This window comes from Scomber japonicus, chromosome 12 (assembly GCF_027409825.1).
Source record: "Scomber japonicus isolate fScoJap1 chromosome 12, fScoJap1.pri, whole genome shotgun sequence".
NCBI lineage: Eukaryota > Metazoa > Chordata > Actinopteri > Scombriformes > Scombridae > Scomber > Scomber japonicus.
The window spans coordinates 12,746,174-12,759,052 of NC_070589.1; the positions used below are offsets into that span (position 1 = coordinate 12,746,174).

At 42.0% G+C, this 12,879-nt stretch overlaps 2 protein-coding genes across 2 annotated transcripts; one reads left to right on the plus strand and one right to left on the minus strand.

Annotated features, from left to right (window-relative positions):
- Positions 1 to 2,675: 2,675 nt before the first annotated feature.
- Positions 2,676 to 7,893, plus strand: slc35a3b (solute carrier family 35 member A3b). The gene is made up of 7 exons (XM_053330682.1): positions 2,676 to 2,937; positions 3,174 to 3,328; positions 4,440 to 4,562; positions 4,727 to 4,901; positions 7,204 to 7,322; positions 7,501 to 7,634; positions 7,800 to 7,893. Exons 1-7 carry the CDS (start codon positions 2,676 to 2,678, stop codon positions 7,891 to 7,893), a joined length of 1,062 nt encoding a protein of 353 aa, XP_053186657.1.
- Positions 7,894 to 10,577: 2,684 nt separating this feature from the next.
- On the minus strand, positions 10,578 to 12,127 carry fam78ba (family with sequence similarity 78 member Ba). Its single transcript, XM_053329668.1, has 3 exons — positions 11,850 to 12,127; positions 11,384 to 11,663; positions 10,578 to 10,829 (listed from the first exon to the last, which is right to left on the minus strand). The coding sequence occupies exons 1-3, from the start codon at positions 12,110 to 12,112 to the stop codon at positions 10,587 to 10,589; spliced, it is 786 nt and encodes a 261-aa protein (XP_053185643.1). The 5' UTR covers positions 12,113 to 12,127; the 3' UTR covers positions 10,578 to 10,586.
- Between the last annotated feature and the right edge of the window lie 752 nt (positions 12,128 to 12,879).

Genomic DNA, 12,879 nt, shown 5'->3' on the forward strand with positions numbered 1-12,879 from the left:
GCATGAATTTTAATTACTGGTTTCAGAGGTATTCCTCTCTGAAGGACCCATCAGAACATCAACCAATAAATAAATGTACACAATGGGACAATATTTTTAAAATGAAAAACCACATCATTCACCACTTTATACTCCCACAGAGTTATTTTCACTACTGCCTGGTGATATTTGACAGACGAAATAGTTTCTGTTTACTGTTCCTGTGATGTGTAATATTTCACAGGGTGTGTTGGATTTGCTGTCCTTAAAATGATTAATTATTTGATAATTAATGACCTTTAGCCAGTTTTATTCACCTTTAAGCAGCTTCAAGGTTGGAAAGATGTATCACATATATTGTCCATCAAGTGGAAATATAGTCGTGTCTTGTGCATCACTTTATACATAATTCCCTAAAATGAAGCCTGTCATGGTGTCTTTGGAAACTTCTGGATCTCTGCTAGAATTATTTTAAAAAATGTTGTGGGTGTGTGCGTTTGAACAACATTTAGCTGGACAGCGTGAGTTTATAATGACTAGGGCTGCTGCTTATTCAGGGATTAAATATTTTCTCTTCTGTCTCAAGTAAATTTTAGCAAAAGTTCTAGTGCACATGTGCAAAGAACCCTGCAAACCTGGAAACTGAAAATGAAAGCAGATAGTGTTCTTCATGTGTGCTAAAAGAAAGAGAGAGTTTGTTATGTGTGTGTGTGTGTGTGTGTTAGAGGACCCATGCACACATTTACACACATAAACAGAGGAGGATTGTACAACCGTGCCCCTCTGCTAAGCAGTGCGTCTGCATAAGGAGGCCAGTGTGTAGAACACACCACACCTCTTGTTCTACCAACACTTCTTTGGCCATCGTGGCTTGTTGTACTTCTTCTCTTTTTATTTACCAAAGCAGGATATGTACCTATAGTTTATGACAGAGCTCAGTGCACTTTGTCTCTTAACACCTCAATAACATTAAAAATAGATTTATTACCCTTTTCCCATGTGATAGGGCAATTATACACTAACTTAATGGGAATTCAAACAAGAAAAGTATATATTGTGGTCAGTCAGATCCGTGTACACAGGGATTTGGAGCTTCTGGTGTTGGCAGAGTGTTGGAGTCCACCTGAGCCATTCCCACTCTGCCGCTTTACATTGTAAAAAGCAGGTATCATTTCTTCCTTCTTTCCACCACGTGACTATAGCATACACATGCTCCACAGTCTGGAAGTGGCATTTCTGCCGGACTGTAATATAGTTTCTGTCCTAGACTGTCTTGTCTTCACCTCATAAGGATTTAAAACATTTTGAGGCACCTGTCGTTGGCGTTGAGGTGACGAAGAAAAGCGGCAGTGACAGTTCAGAGATGAGATGCTTCAGCCAACAAATGTGAGACAAAAGACTGAAGAATGTCTGTCACCAAATCCACAGGACGGCGGCGTTATGACACCGGTAATACATGCAGGACAACACAAGACAAAGAGCTTTCTTAGTGGTGTTTTGCTAAGGAGCTAAAAGATTAGATTTACATGTTTTATGAAAATGGCACCAAACTTCTTGACTTTTGTTTTCCTTAGTGATCCTGAAATGTTACAGCAAATATGGAAATGTAATCTATAATTTTGTTATCCTTATTTTACATACATTTTGGTTTTCTGCCCTTTTTTTGCACACTCAGTATCAAGTTGAACAGATGTGTGGCCATGTAGCAAATGTGTCATATATTTAGTGTATCTGAAGCTAGTTTGAGGCATCAGTCTTTAAAGTAAGACAAATCAAGTGGACATCTTCCAAAATTACTGTTGTTTTTAGTATACAATTCCCACTTTGTTACAATCCTTGCACTGCAGCACAGCAGAGAAACACAAAGAGTGAATTTTAAACTAAAAACTGAGTAACAAGGTCAGACTGCTGAAGGACTGTGGAATACATCACCCATCACTCACATTGAAAGTGTATTTGGAGGGGATCTATTAATGTCTAGTATCAACAAGAGGAATGATTACGACTAGAAAAGCTTGTGTGAACCTATCCTTTAACTGCACATTTTTTATGAGGTACTACAATTCAGTTAAACTTTAATCCCTCAGAGGGAAAAATTCAAGATGAACGTTTGCATAAAAACAAACTGAAGGTGCTTCTAACAAAGTGTTCGTTAGCTGCTGATTGTGCTTCACAAATGATTTACCAGTGTCCCCCCCCCCAACCCCCCCCCCCCCGATTTGGTGCAGGACAGATTTTCATACAGCAAGTATAGAAAAGCTAACATTAACTCGGAGCTTGTACTGTAAAATACACGCTTTTCCCTCTGTCCCTAATCGTTACACTTAATTATTATTGCTAATCCGATGCTCATGCTCTGTGCTCCAAGACTGTAGTAAAGATGACAGGAATGTCCTCACACTTCCTCAGGCTCAGTTTAACTACCCGTTAACTACTGACCAGCATTCCTGATCGTTATACATACTCTCTACACAGCTTTGGCACTCCCTTCCTGTAAACTTTCCCTCACTGTCCTGCATTCTCAGCTACACAACATCAACTGTGGGAATTGTAGCAGGCTGGTGTTTTGTTTAAGGACATTTCAGCAGCCTTGCTCTTATCTGGTAGGGACTATAGTGATTAAAGTTGTCTCTCCTTTCTTAGACTAAACCAGATATAAATTCTCTATGCCTCTCCAACCATGTCTCTCTTTCTTTATGTCCATCCTAAAGCCTCCTTTGACGTCCCCTGACTCCCAGGAAGAGTCCTCCACAATGGTTTCGTCCTCCACACACTCCTTGAGGCTGAAGTATATGTCTCTTGGGGTTCTGGTGTTGCAGACCACGTCACTGGTGCTCACCATGCGCTACTCTCGCACCCTGAAGGAAGATGGCCCCCGCTACCTGGCCTCTTCTGCTGTGGTGTCAGCCGAGGTGCTCAAGATCCTCACCTGCACCCTCCTCGTCTTATCTGAGAACAGTGAGTATAGTTTCAGGTAGCATGTGTTAAGACTTGAGGTGTTTTTCCTCTGTTTTTCTCTTTCATCTTACTGATTTATTTTGCAGTCATAGATTAGACACGACTGGTCACAAGATCTCAAATAAATGTGCCCCCCTATTCCTCATACCTAAATGTCAGATGTCTCTGCCTTTGTCTCTTCCCCCCATGGGTGGTCCCCATGTTCCCTGTCTGACAACACATTTTCTGTCTGCCAGATTTCAGTGTGCGGGCATTGAACCAGCTGCTGAAGGAGGAGATTGTGAACAAGCCTGTGGAGACCATGAAGTTGGCTGTTCCTGCAGGGATCTACACACTGCAGAACAATCTGCTCTATGTTGCCTTGTCCAACCTGGACGCAGCCACCTATCAGGTTACACATGAATGTGCTGGTTCAAGTTCACTACATCTGTGTGTGTGTGTGTGTGTGTGTGTGTGTGTGTGTGTGTGTGTGTGTGTGTGTGTGTGTGTGTGTGTGTGTGTGTGTGTGTGTGTGTGTGTGTGTGTGTGTGTGTGTGTATGCGTTTTTGTTACGTCTTGGGGACCTTTTCTGGTTTAAACACCAACCTTGTTGGGACCAGTGGTCCTCAGGGAAAGCCCGGTCATCATGAGGCAAATCATCATTTTTGATAGTGTTAGTTAGGGGTAAGATGTGAATTGAAGTAAAGTTAAGGTTAGGTTTAGAGTTTGGCTTTGACTTAGGCTGTACACAATGAATGGAAGTCAGTGCAACATACTAACAAGGATAGCTGTGGAAAATTCCATGGAAGCCACAGAACATCACAGTCAAAGCAATCAACTGATGTCTAATTTAGGAAATGTAACCTTGTGTTTCACAAGATATGTTTGAGGATTTCTTACTGTGTGTGTGTGTGTGTGTGTGTGTGTGTGTGTGTAATAAGCATCTTTTTAACCCTTGTGCCTCACTAAGGACATTTTTGGATTCGATTTTTTATTATTTTCCCGATAATTTGGGCTGTGTTCATGCATATGGCATCAAATTCTCCAAGGATATTCTTTTTAATATATATATTTTAAATTTCAATCAATCACTTATAATAGTTCTATAATACACTGCATAAACAAAATTGTTCCTCTTGGATCCTTGGGGACAAAAATATCCCCACTTAAACCCATTAAATTCCCCCCCCCCCCCATCAAGTGTTTTTTCTTGGTTAAAATAAAGAGATATCAACATGTTACTAAATAGTACAGCTGTAGGCACTCATTTATCTTCCAGTACAGAAAAGTACATACAGTATCATGTTTCAGATTGTCATGAAAGGCAAGTGTGACAGGATCTAAAGTGGGTGAGGAATTTCAGATCCTTATGTTGATCTTTTCAAGTCTACATTAGATCATGTTTGATGTGACTGATCTCCTGTCATATTTGCATACCTGACTGCCTCTTTGTATTTTTATGTGCAGTGAATGTATCATTTACTCTCTTTCTTAGTGGTGTGTTTTTGCTGCATTTCATGCAGGTCACGTACCAGTTAAAGATCCTCACCACAGCACTTTTCTCTGTCTCCATGCTGGGGAGGAAGCTGGGCATTTACCAGTGGCTCTCCCTGCTCTTCCTAATGGCTGGAGTCACTCTAGTGCAGGTAACAGAAAATGTATACCAAGCTGCAGGATGCAAATTAACACGTTTAGCTTCATGGTTTCTAGTGTTGTAATGTTGTATGTTTCTGTGGGATAAGTACAACTTTATTCAAATGTCAGAAGTTTTACTGTAAGAAGTATTCTTCCTGTGTTTTAACTTCCACAGTGGCCCACAGAGTCTGAAGGGGACACAGAGCAGAAAGTCCTGTCTGCAGGCTCTCAGTTTGTGGGAGTGATGGCTGTGCTGATGGCCTGTGTGTCCAGCGGCTTTGCTGGAGTTTACTTTGAGAAAATCCTCAAGGAGACAAAACAGAGTGTGTGGGTCCGTAACATACAGCTGGGTGAGATACTATAGCCTCTGTTTATGTAGCAGGGTGAGTGCTGAGTGAATAATGGTCCTTATGTTTGTGCGTGTGCGTGTGTGTGTGTTTGTAAATTATTTTTTGTTGAACTGGGTGTGACAGGTGATCCGTCTATTTTCATGGACCCTCTTAGTCCCACAGAAATTCACAAGTGTGTTCTGTGTGACACAAATATGAGCTAATAAAAAGTTTCATCATTTTTCAAAGGACATGTTAGTTGTAGGTCACTCACTCAGCAAAATACTTTCTGAAATGCCATGCCTATAAAACACATTTAATGGAAAAGTTAAAGGGATCATTTTTGGCAACTCAAAAGTATCTGATGGGTTTTCATCTGTTTTTACAGATCTAGTAAGCATTAATGAATGATTTATTAACATGAATAAAGCCATCAGCGTATATGTATAAACCATGCTTCATTAGAAAGCTGTGCCACAAAGAATAAATCAAACAAAGAATCGCTTTCCTACTAACATTTGGGTATTGTGTTGTGTTAAAGGAGCACTCTACAGATTTTACACATAAAATTCAGTTTACTTGTCATGTGTAGCACTGCTCAGCTTGTGAAAACAGTTGTCTAGTGTCTTCTGCAGCTCTGGCATCAGTGTGATCTGGTAACAAAGACAATAAACTGCAATTTAACAGACCACACTGTTTCATTGAAACACCCAATGCTCATATCTGTAAATAATTGGATATGTCAAGTCTGAAAAACAGCAGCTCTCCCTTGAATCAAGCTTAAAAACCATAGCTGAGTCTCTTTTGTAACATGGCTCCTCTTATCTCTAGCTGCAAGCCTCTATTGTACGTTCCTCCTTTGTCATGTCGCTTGATTGCATCATCGCCTCAAGTTCTCGAAGTGCTTGAATCATACTCCTATCCATTTCCAATTAACATTGAACAACTCACATACTTGTCAGGATGAAATTTGATATTGTTTATGGTATAATACATTGTCAACTCAAGTGGAAATAAGGCTGCTTTCTCAGAGTGGAGATTAAAGTATTTATGTTGCATTGATGCTGATTTAGCATTCATTATTCAGTCATAAACACTTCAGATGTTGTTCAGAATTTAGCTGCTCCATGTGCTTAAATCAGTATTGTCGGAGAGTTAGAGGAGATGTAAAACAGTAATGAGAAAAAAACCCAAAACTTTCCATTGAACTAATTAATATTCAAGTGGCTGACATGCTGTATTTCTCATGAATACCAACGATCTGTTGGGGACTGCTGCTGTCCTTTGATACATCATCAACACACACTGCTGGAGGCAACGGCTACAGTTAAGATGTGTAACAAACTTGCAACTTGATAAATAAATTGGGTCCAATTCGACAGACTGTCCAAATACAGCTATATTAAGTATGACTATGTTGTATAAAATGATCTACTCATCAGACAAAAGGACTGGGAAATTATTTGTCAGCCTTTTAGTTCAATGTCACTCACTTCCCCATTTTCTCATAATATTACAAGCCAGATTAACATGTTTCTGACCAAGAAAAGTCTGATCCTCCTCCCATAGAGGTAGGAAAAAAGAGCTATGTTACCAGAGTGACCCAGTTGCAGTTTTTTCCTATTATACCAAAGATTTGCCTATCCAACACCATATTTTAAAAGAGAGCTGTGCTATTTGGTTTTACAACATTCTCACTCATTCATGATAGTTTGTCTGATTGAGATTGGTTTAATTTATGAATAGGGCAGAGCTGAGGGCATGGGGTCAAAAGCTTACAGAAAGACACTTCTTCGTCTTCTCTCCCTTAATCTCATTTGAAGCTTTTTAGTATAATAATCTTTCAAGCTTTGAAGAATTACAGACCAATTGGTCCGATTCTTCACTGTGTGTGTGTGTGTGTGTGTGTGTGTGTGTGTGTGTGTGTGTGTGTGTGTGTGTGTGTGTGTGTGATTTCACTTTGAAGTAAGAAAAAAGATGAAGGCAGAGAGCGTGTTCCAGCATGAAGAGTGCTGGACAAGGGGGAGAAGTTAAAGGCCGGTTTAAGGGGGCATGTCAATGGGCAGGGAACCTGTCAAATGTGTTGAAAGTATCACATCTGTGTGTGCACTATAGTGACATAAAACCTTATACTAATTTACACTCTCACACCATGTGCAGCAGGTTTGGCTTAACTTGGGTTACAGTGTTTCTTGTGGCAGTGAATAGTAGTGAAACAGACTGATGTGATGAAGTGATTTACTCCTGAACTGGTCCAAACTCATTCTTAACTCTAAACTAAAGCTGTTTCCCTTCGCTTTGCCTCATTTATTGTCTCCTCCAGGTCTTTTCGGCTTTGTGTTTGGCATCTTAGGAATGATAATATATGATGGCCAGAGAGTGAGGGATCTGGGAATGTTTCAAGGCTACAACACAATCGCCTGCACAGTCGTTGTCTTACAGGTATGACCATTATGTTTCTTTTCAGTCTTATTTTATCATTTGAGTCCTCTCAGGATTTCTTATTTACAGCTGTGTCTGTGATGCTGCGTGTTTTATGCACAGCTTTATGTTCATGTTCTTGTACAGGTGTCACCACATTACATGAGTGCTTACAAGGTGCTGTTTTCTCTGCCTTCAGGCTTTGGGAGGGTTGGTGATAGCAGTGGTCATTAAATATGCAGACAACATCCTCAAAGGATTTGCTACCTCTCTGTCCATCATTGTGTCTACACTCATTTCATATTTCCTGCTGCAGGACTTTAACCCCACTAGGTAAATTAACGCATTCTTGTGCACACTCCCACAAGGTTGAGCTTTGATTTGTATATTATTACTCAAGAAAAAGACATTACTGCCTGTTTTTTTGGGTTTAAACTTTTTTTTTTAACTCAATATGTTTTGTCACCTCTTTTCTCCCTGCTCCTGTCTGTCTCTCAGCGTGTTTTTCCTAGGGGCAGTGCTGGTTATTGCTGCCACATTTCTTTACAGCTACAAGTGCAAACCCGCCTTTGGCAGCACCGTCAAAGTATAGATGGGTCTGTGGACTGTGCTGCCTGACAGAGGAGACGACAGACGGAGCAGGACTCTATGAAGTATGACAGCGAGTTTGGCATGCTTACATTAAGAATGCAGGAAATGTGGATGTGATAGTCACTGCAAGACTTCCACGACTGAATGTTTCCTGTCACTACTCTGGTACAATGCTGCTTTGCACAAAAAATGGGGATCAAAAGTGAAACACATTTGCTTTGTAAGTTACTATGTGTATACACCATATGACCAAGTTGTTTGTCAGCGCAATTTAGAGGGACCAAGAAGAGATTAAAACCATGACCTCACTGAAAGGTGGAAACTGATATTTTAAATGTCTATATTTCAGTCATTTATTTATGTACTGATATGGGGAAAGGGGTGTATTTACAAAGCAAAAAGGCTGTTACTGGTGCTGAGACAGCCTCCCTCAAAGAGAGGAAAATCCTCAACTGAGCTTCCATCTAGTGGTGGAATGAAGAGCAAACTTGCTGCAAAGAGGAGGGGTTACCTCTGTTCAAAGATGCTGAATGTCCTTTTTTTAATGTGATGAGATAAGATGGGATATGACTGCTTCGACCTTGCTGCTCACAGTCTGGAGGTTTATATCAAAAGAACACATTCTACTGTTATTTAAATGCAAAATAAAGGTCTTTGTGCAGGAACAAATGAATAAATTACGGCATCTTTTATGCTGGAACAACTAGCTCTGCCTTCATCTTTTTTCTTACTTCAAAGTGAAATGAAGGGATAAATTGAAGCTCTATGTGCGCTCTCGCACACACACACACACACACACACACACACACACACACACACACACACACACACACACACACACACACACTCATGCATACGTACAGAGCTTGGCACACCCATGAATATTTTGAACTCTTTTTTTTTCAGTTCCAGTTGCAGTGCACTCAGAAAAACCAAACCAGTCTCTATAGCAACAGATGTCTGAATGAGCTGTGGTGCAGCAACAAATGTAGACACACTGAATTAATGAAACCTATTTTAACCTCATGGAGTATTTACATGGTAGTAACAGCCATTTTATTCAACAAAGACCCTGACAAATAAATGAAGATAAAAACAGAATTGAGACATTTTAAAGAATCTCTCTTATTTGGCCAGTTTTTCTCCCTCTGTGTTCTTTTTTTGTTGTTTTGTTCATACAGTCACAGACAATCTTTGCATAGTTGTGGATATAAGAGCAAAATTAGCATTTTGGAATGGAGGTAGTGTATGCGATGAGGTGGACAGACAGGGCAGATAGAAGCAGATGGGAAGGTGAGGCGTGAACCTGGAGAGAAGCACAGATGGAGGATGAGTCATGTGACTCGTGTGTGGAGTGGCAGGCAGGGACTTGGACGGAGCCTTGGACCATAACCATGACACAGGAATGCCTTCATCTGTGATTATCTGCAGAAACCTACTACTACATAGTGAATGTTCATGAAATGAGGAGATGCTGACCTCATAAGACCAAGTGTTAAAAAGTGGCACTTATCCAAATCAGTTCTTTTTCAAAATGTGGTCTGGTTAAAGTCCACACCAGATATGGGTACATTAAGAATCCCTGATTGTCAGAAAAAATGTATGTAACTTTGTCTCTGTATTACAAGATGGCCTGATTACTGCCACATTAAATCTACCCTTGGTCTGAGTAGAGTTCGGCCCCATTCCAGCTATGATATATGAAGCTCTGACTGCTATCACCCTCTTGTTTTAAATTTGCTGTATGGCACTATTCCAAGTCATTTACAATGCACTTATTGAAAGCATAACTGACATTATTTATTAAATGTGGTAACAGGTCCGGCTCATCTCTCTGATGGTTTGTCACCCATCTGAATACAGTATCAGCTGCACTATGGAGGCTACAGAGTTGAAAATATGTGCGTGGATTAGCAAAATTCCAGTGAAAACTACAGCAAATGTGTTTTTCTTCCAGACTTTTATGCCAAGTGGGTGCTCTTAATACAATCTGACTGATGCATGAGTTTAATCTTAACCTAAAAAGATTCATATAATACTTTTTGTCTCTTTTAAATTATCTGAATACATCCTTTAACTCTGGTACTGAGTGTGCTGAAGGCCTTTATTGGCACTTACGAGGTTTAACCAGCCCGCATGGTTTTTTTTTTCTTTTTGGCTGATGCGACTTCTCAATCACAATGTCTTTAGGTATCAAGTTATACAAAACAAATGCTATTCTTATTCTTCTCAAGGACAGTTTTTATCTCTTTCACTCTCATCTCATGCAATAAGATCTACATAAGGATGCAGGATGCAGTTCTCGTTGTGTTCTAATACCTCTGTGGTACATCTAAAAACAGTGTTCCTTCTTTGCTAAAAGGCAAGCAGAATTCTCAAATGCAGTCCGAAATTTGTCGAGGGGCCAAAAACAGCCTTGATGCAACTCCGGGGCCGTTGACACTAGTTTGTTATGGACTTCCATTCTGACATTACACTGTGTCAGATCCAAGATGTAACATCCTCTCTGGCTTCTTTTAATGGTCCACTTAAATCTTTCAAAGATAATGAGCCATTGGCATCTTCAGTGTAGGGAAACCATCAGTCCTTTCATCTCTGATAGGCTTCATGACTTCATAACCAATGGCATCCCCCCCCTCTCTTCTGCAAGAGGGAACGATTATACTTCTGTCTGTGCAACCATTGGAACCTCCTCTATTTTGGCGGTATGACCACTAGTGGTGCCCCCCTCCGTGGTCTCCACATTAGCACTTGGGCGTCGTTGGCATTCGGTCTCCCCAGCGCGTTGGGAGGGATGGGCTCCTGGTAGTTGAGGATGTGCGGTTGCTCCTGGTAGGGACGACCCACCAATGAAGCCCGTGACCCCAGAGGCATATCTGGGTCCACAGCGATGTCCACCCGCATCCGCCATCGCACCGTCTGCAACACGATACGTTCCTGGAGGAAGAGAGAGGTGAGAAGTTATTAAAGTTGATACATATGTGTATGAATGATGGAGTCTATTTAAGGTGCATTAAGAGTTAATTGTGCATTATATCATTCACTATTAAAAGATGCTTAGTTTATGTACATCTTAATGAACAGAGTATTACTTTGGCTTTAAATAAAATATATTTCTTTTACATGACGGAGGGAAGGAATATAACTCTTCGACAAAGACGATGTGCACACAGTGTGCATATTGATACACATTTTAAGCTTTTGATGGGCCATTGCAGGGGTTGTATTTGAGTTGAAGATAAAGATGTGATACTTTGAAACTTTACCCCAGAAAGGAAAGTGCATGAAGAGCAGATTACATCACTTAATGCAAGTTTATAAAGATGTAAAGCAGATGTTTTTCACTCAAACTGAACCAAATATTTGAGCATGAATGTATGTTTGGGGTGTAAAAGTTGGAAAAAATAACCTTTCTGTTTTATGCATGAGGGAACAAACAGCCTCATTTAAATGAGACGCAGGGCTGCTTTTGCTCTGTATTTTTGTCCTACCTTGGTGATGGAGTTCATGGCCACTAGCCAGGTGATGAAGCTCTGGTCCCTGGTGATGTGGGTCAGCATGGGTGTGTTGCTGTTGCTGATGGGCACAGCCCACGTCACACTGGGGTAAAAGTTGTCGTTCATGCTGACTGTCAGGCGGGACGGCTTGGACGTGGGGCCGGTGAGGGTGACCGTCTCAGTGGTGTTGCCATACCAGGGGTAGCTGACGCCATCTGAGTCACTGATGGCCTTGACCCGACCCTCTCGCAGCTCTGGTAACTCCCAGCTGGACCTGCGGCAGTGGACAGAGGAGGACAGAAAGAGGGGGGGTGAGAGGCTTTTTTTGGTAGTGGTAGGTGCAGAATCATGGTCTAGATGTTCTGAGTGAGAAATAGAGGTGTGCACATCCAAACACACACATGCTGAACTCAGTCAGGGGCAAAAAGTTAAAGCCTGGTGATATCTTCTGCACACTTACATGCCAATATCAGCATAGGTGTTGTAGAACTCCATCTGGGTGCAGGCTTGGATCCAGCCCACCACCCAAGTTTCGTTTCGGGGCACTGGTGGCATCACTACTCCTGCTGAGGCCCTAAAGTAAGGCGTCTTGTAACGGAGCACAATCGGTGAGTTCTCTTCAATGATGGTTGGACACTGGTCGATAGAGGCTGACACCTCATACACCACAATGTTCTCCCGTCTGATGCGGGGCTTGCATGCGATGCTCTGAATACAGCCCATAGTGCAGGCGACAAGCAAAATGAGCAAAACCAGAGAAGAAGGGAGCAAATGATACCTGGCCAGTATGCACATCAGTCCCCTCCGGGTTCCACCCTTGCCTGAAGAGCAGATCAATCTTTTAATTGCCCATCATCGCTGCTTGTTTGGGAGGAAAAAGGGATGACAGTATGATGGGAAATAACACAGTCACCATTCATCAAGCATAAAAGCATCCACCAGCATATTTTCGGGATGATATGGAGGTGAGCGCGCAGTGGGGGACTGGAGGCGAAGTATCACAGATCTCTGCAGCCTCCTCCCCCCGGTCTGCCTGCTGACTGCCGCACTGCCCTTGGCGCTCGTCCCCAGAAACTGCAATCCGGCCTCCCCTGGGCTGTTGCTGCTTCTCCGCCGTGCGTCCGGAGGCTCCTCTGTTCCCTGTCGAGTCCACACGTCCGGCTGCACGTCGGTGCCCCTTGATCCTGCTGCTCTGCTCCGGGCTCTGCGCTGTCATGTCAAGTGGCAACAGGGCAGCCAGGTGCGTCAGAGGAGGGGGGCTGGATGCCTTTTGTTCGCTTGGCTTTCCTGTGTTAGCCCTACATTCGCGTGGCGCCCTCAAAAGAGAAAATCAGGTTCTTCATCACTTTGACCTACATGAGAAGAAGATTCATCTAACGAGCGAGAAAAAGTGTCTTGTGAAGGAGAGACAACAGGGCTATAGCGGGCTATTTTAATGTGTGCTTCCATTCTCGGGGATGCATGAATGGTGCATCATGAATGGAGGCAAC

Bases quoted from the DNA above. Each gene is read 5' to 3' on its own strand.
- slc35a3b (XM_053330682.1), top strand. From the start codon at position 2,676: ATGTCCATCCTAAAGCCTCCTTTGACGTCCCCTGACTCCCAGGAAGAG. The intron at 2,938-3,173 runs GTGAGTATAGTT...TCTGTCTGCCAG, and splicing joins CCTCGTCTTATCTGAGAACA to ATTTCAGTGTGCGGGCATTG. The intron at 7,323-7,500 runs GTATGACCATTA...CTCTGCCTTCAG, and splicing joins GCACAGTCGTTGTCTTACAG to GCTTTGGGAGGGTTGGTGAT.
- fam78ba (XM_053329668.1), bottom strand. From the start codon at position 12,112: ATGGGCTGTATTCAGAGCATCGCATGCAAGCCCCGCATCAGACGGGAG. The intron at 11,664-11,849 runs GTAAGTGTGCAG...CCACTGCCGCAG, and splicing joins ACCTATGCTGATATTGGCAT to GTCCAGCTGGGAGTTACCAG. The intron at 10,830-11,383 runs GTAGGACAAAAA...CTCTTCCTCCAG, and splicing joins CCATGAACTCCATCACCAAG to GAACGTATCGTGTTGCAGAC.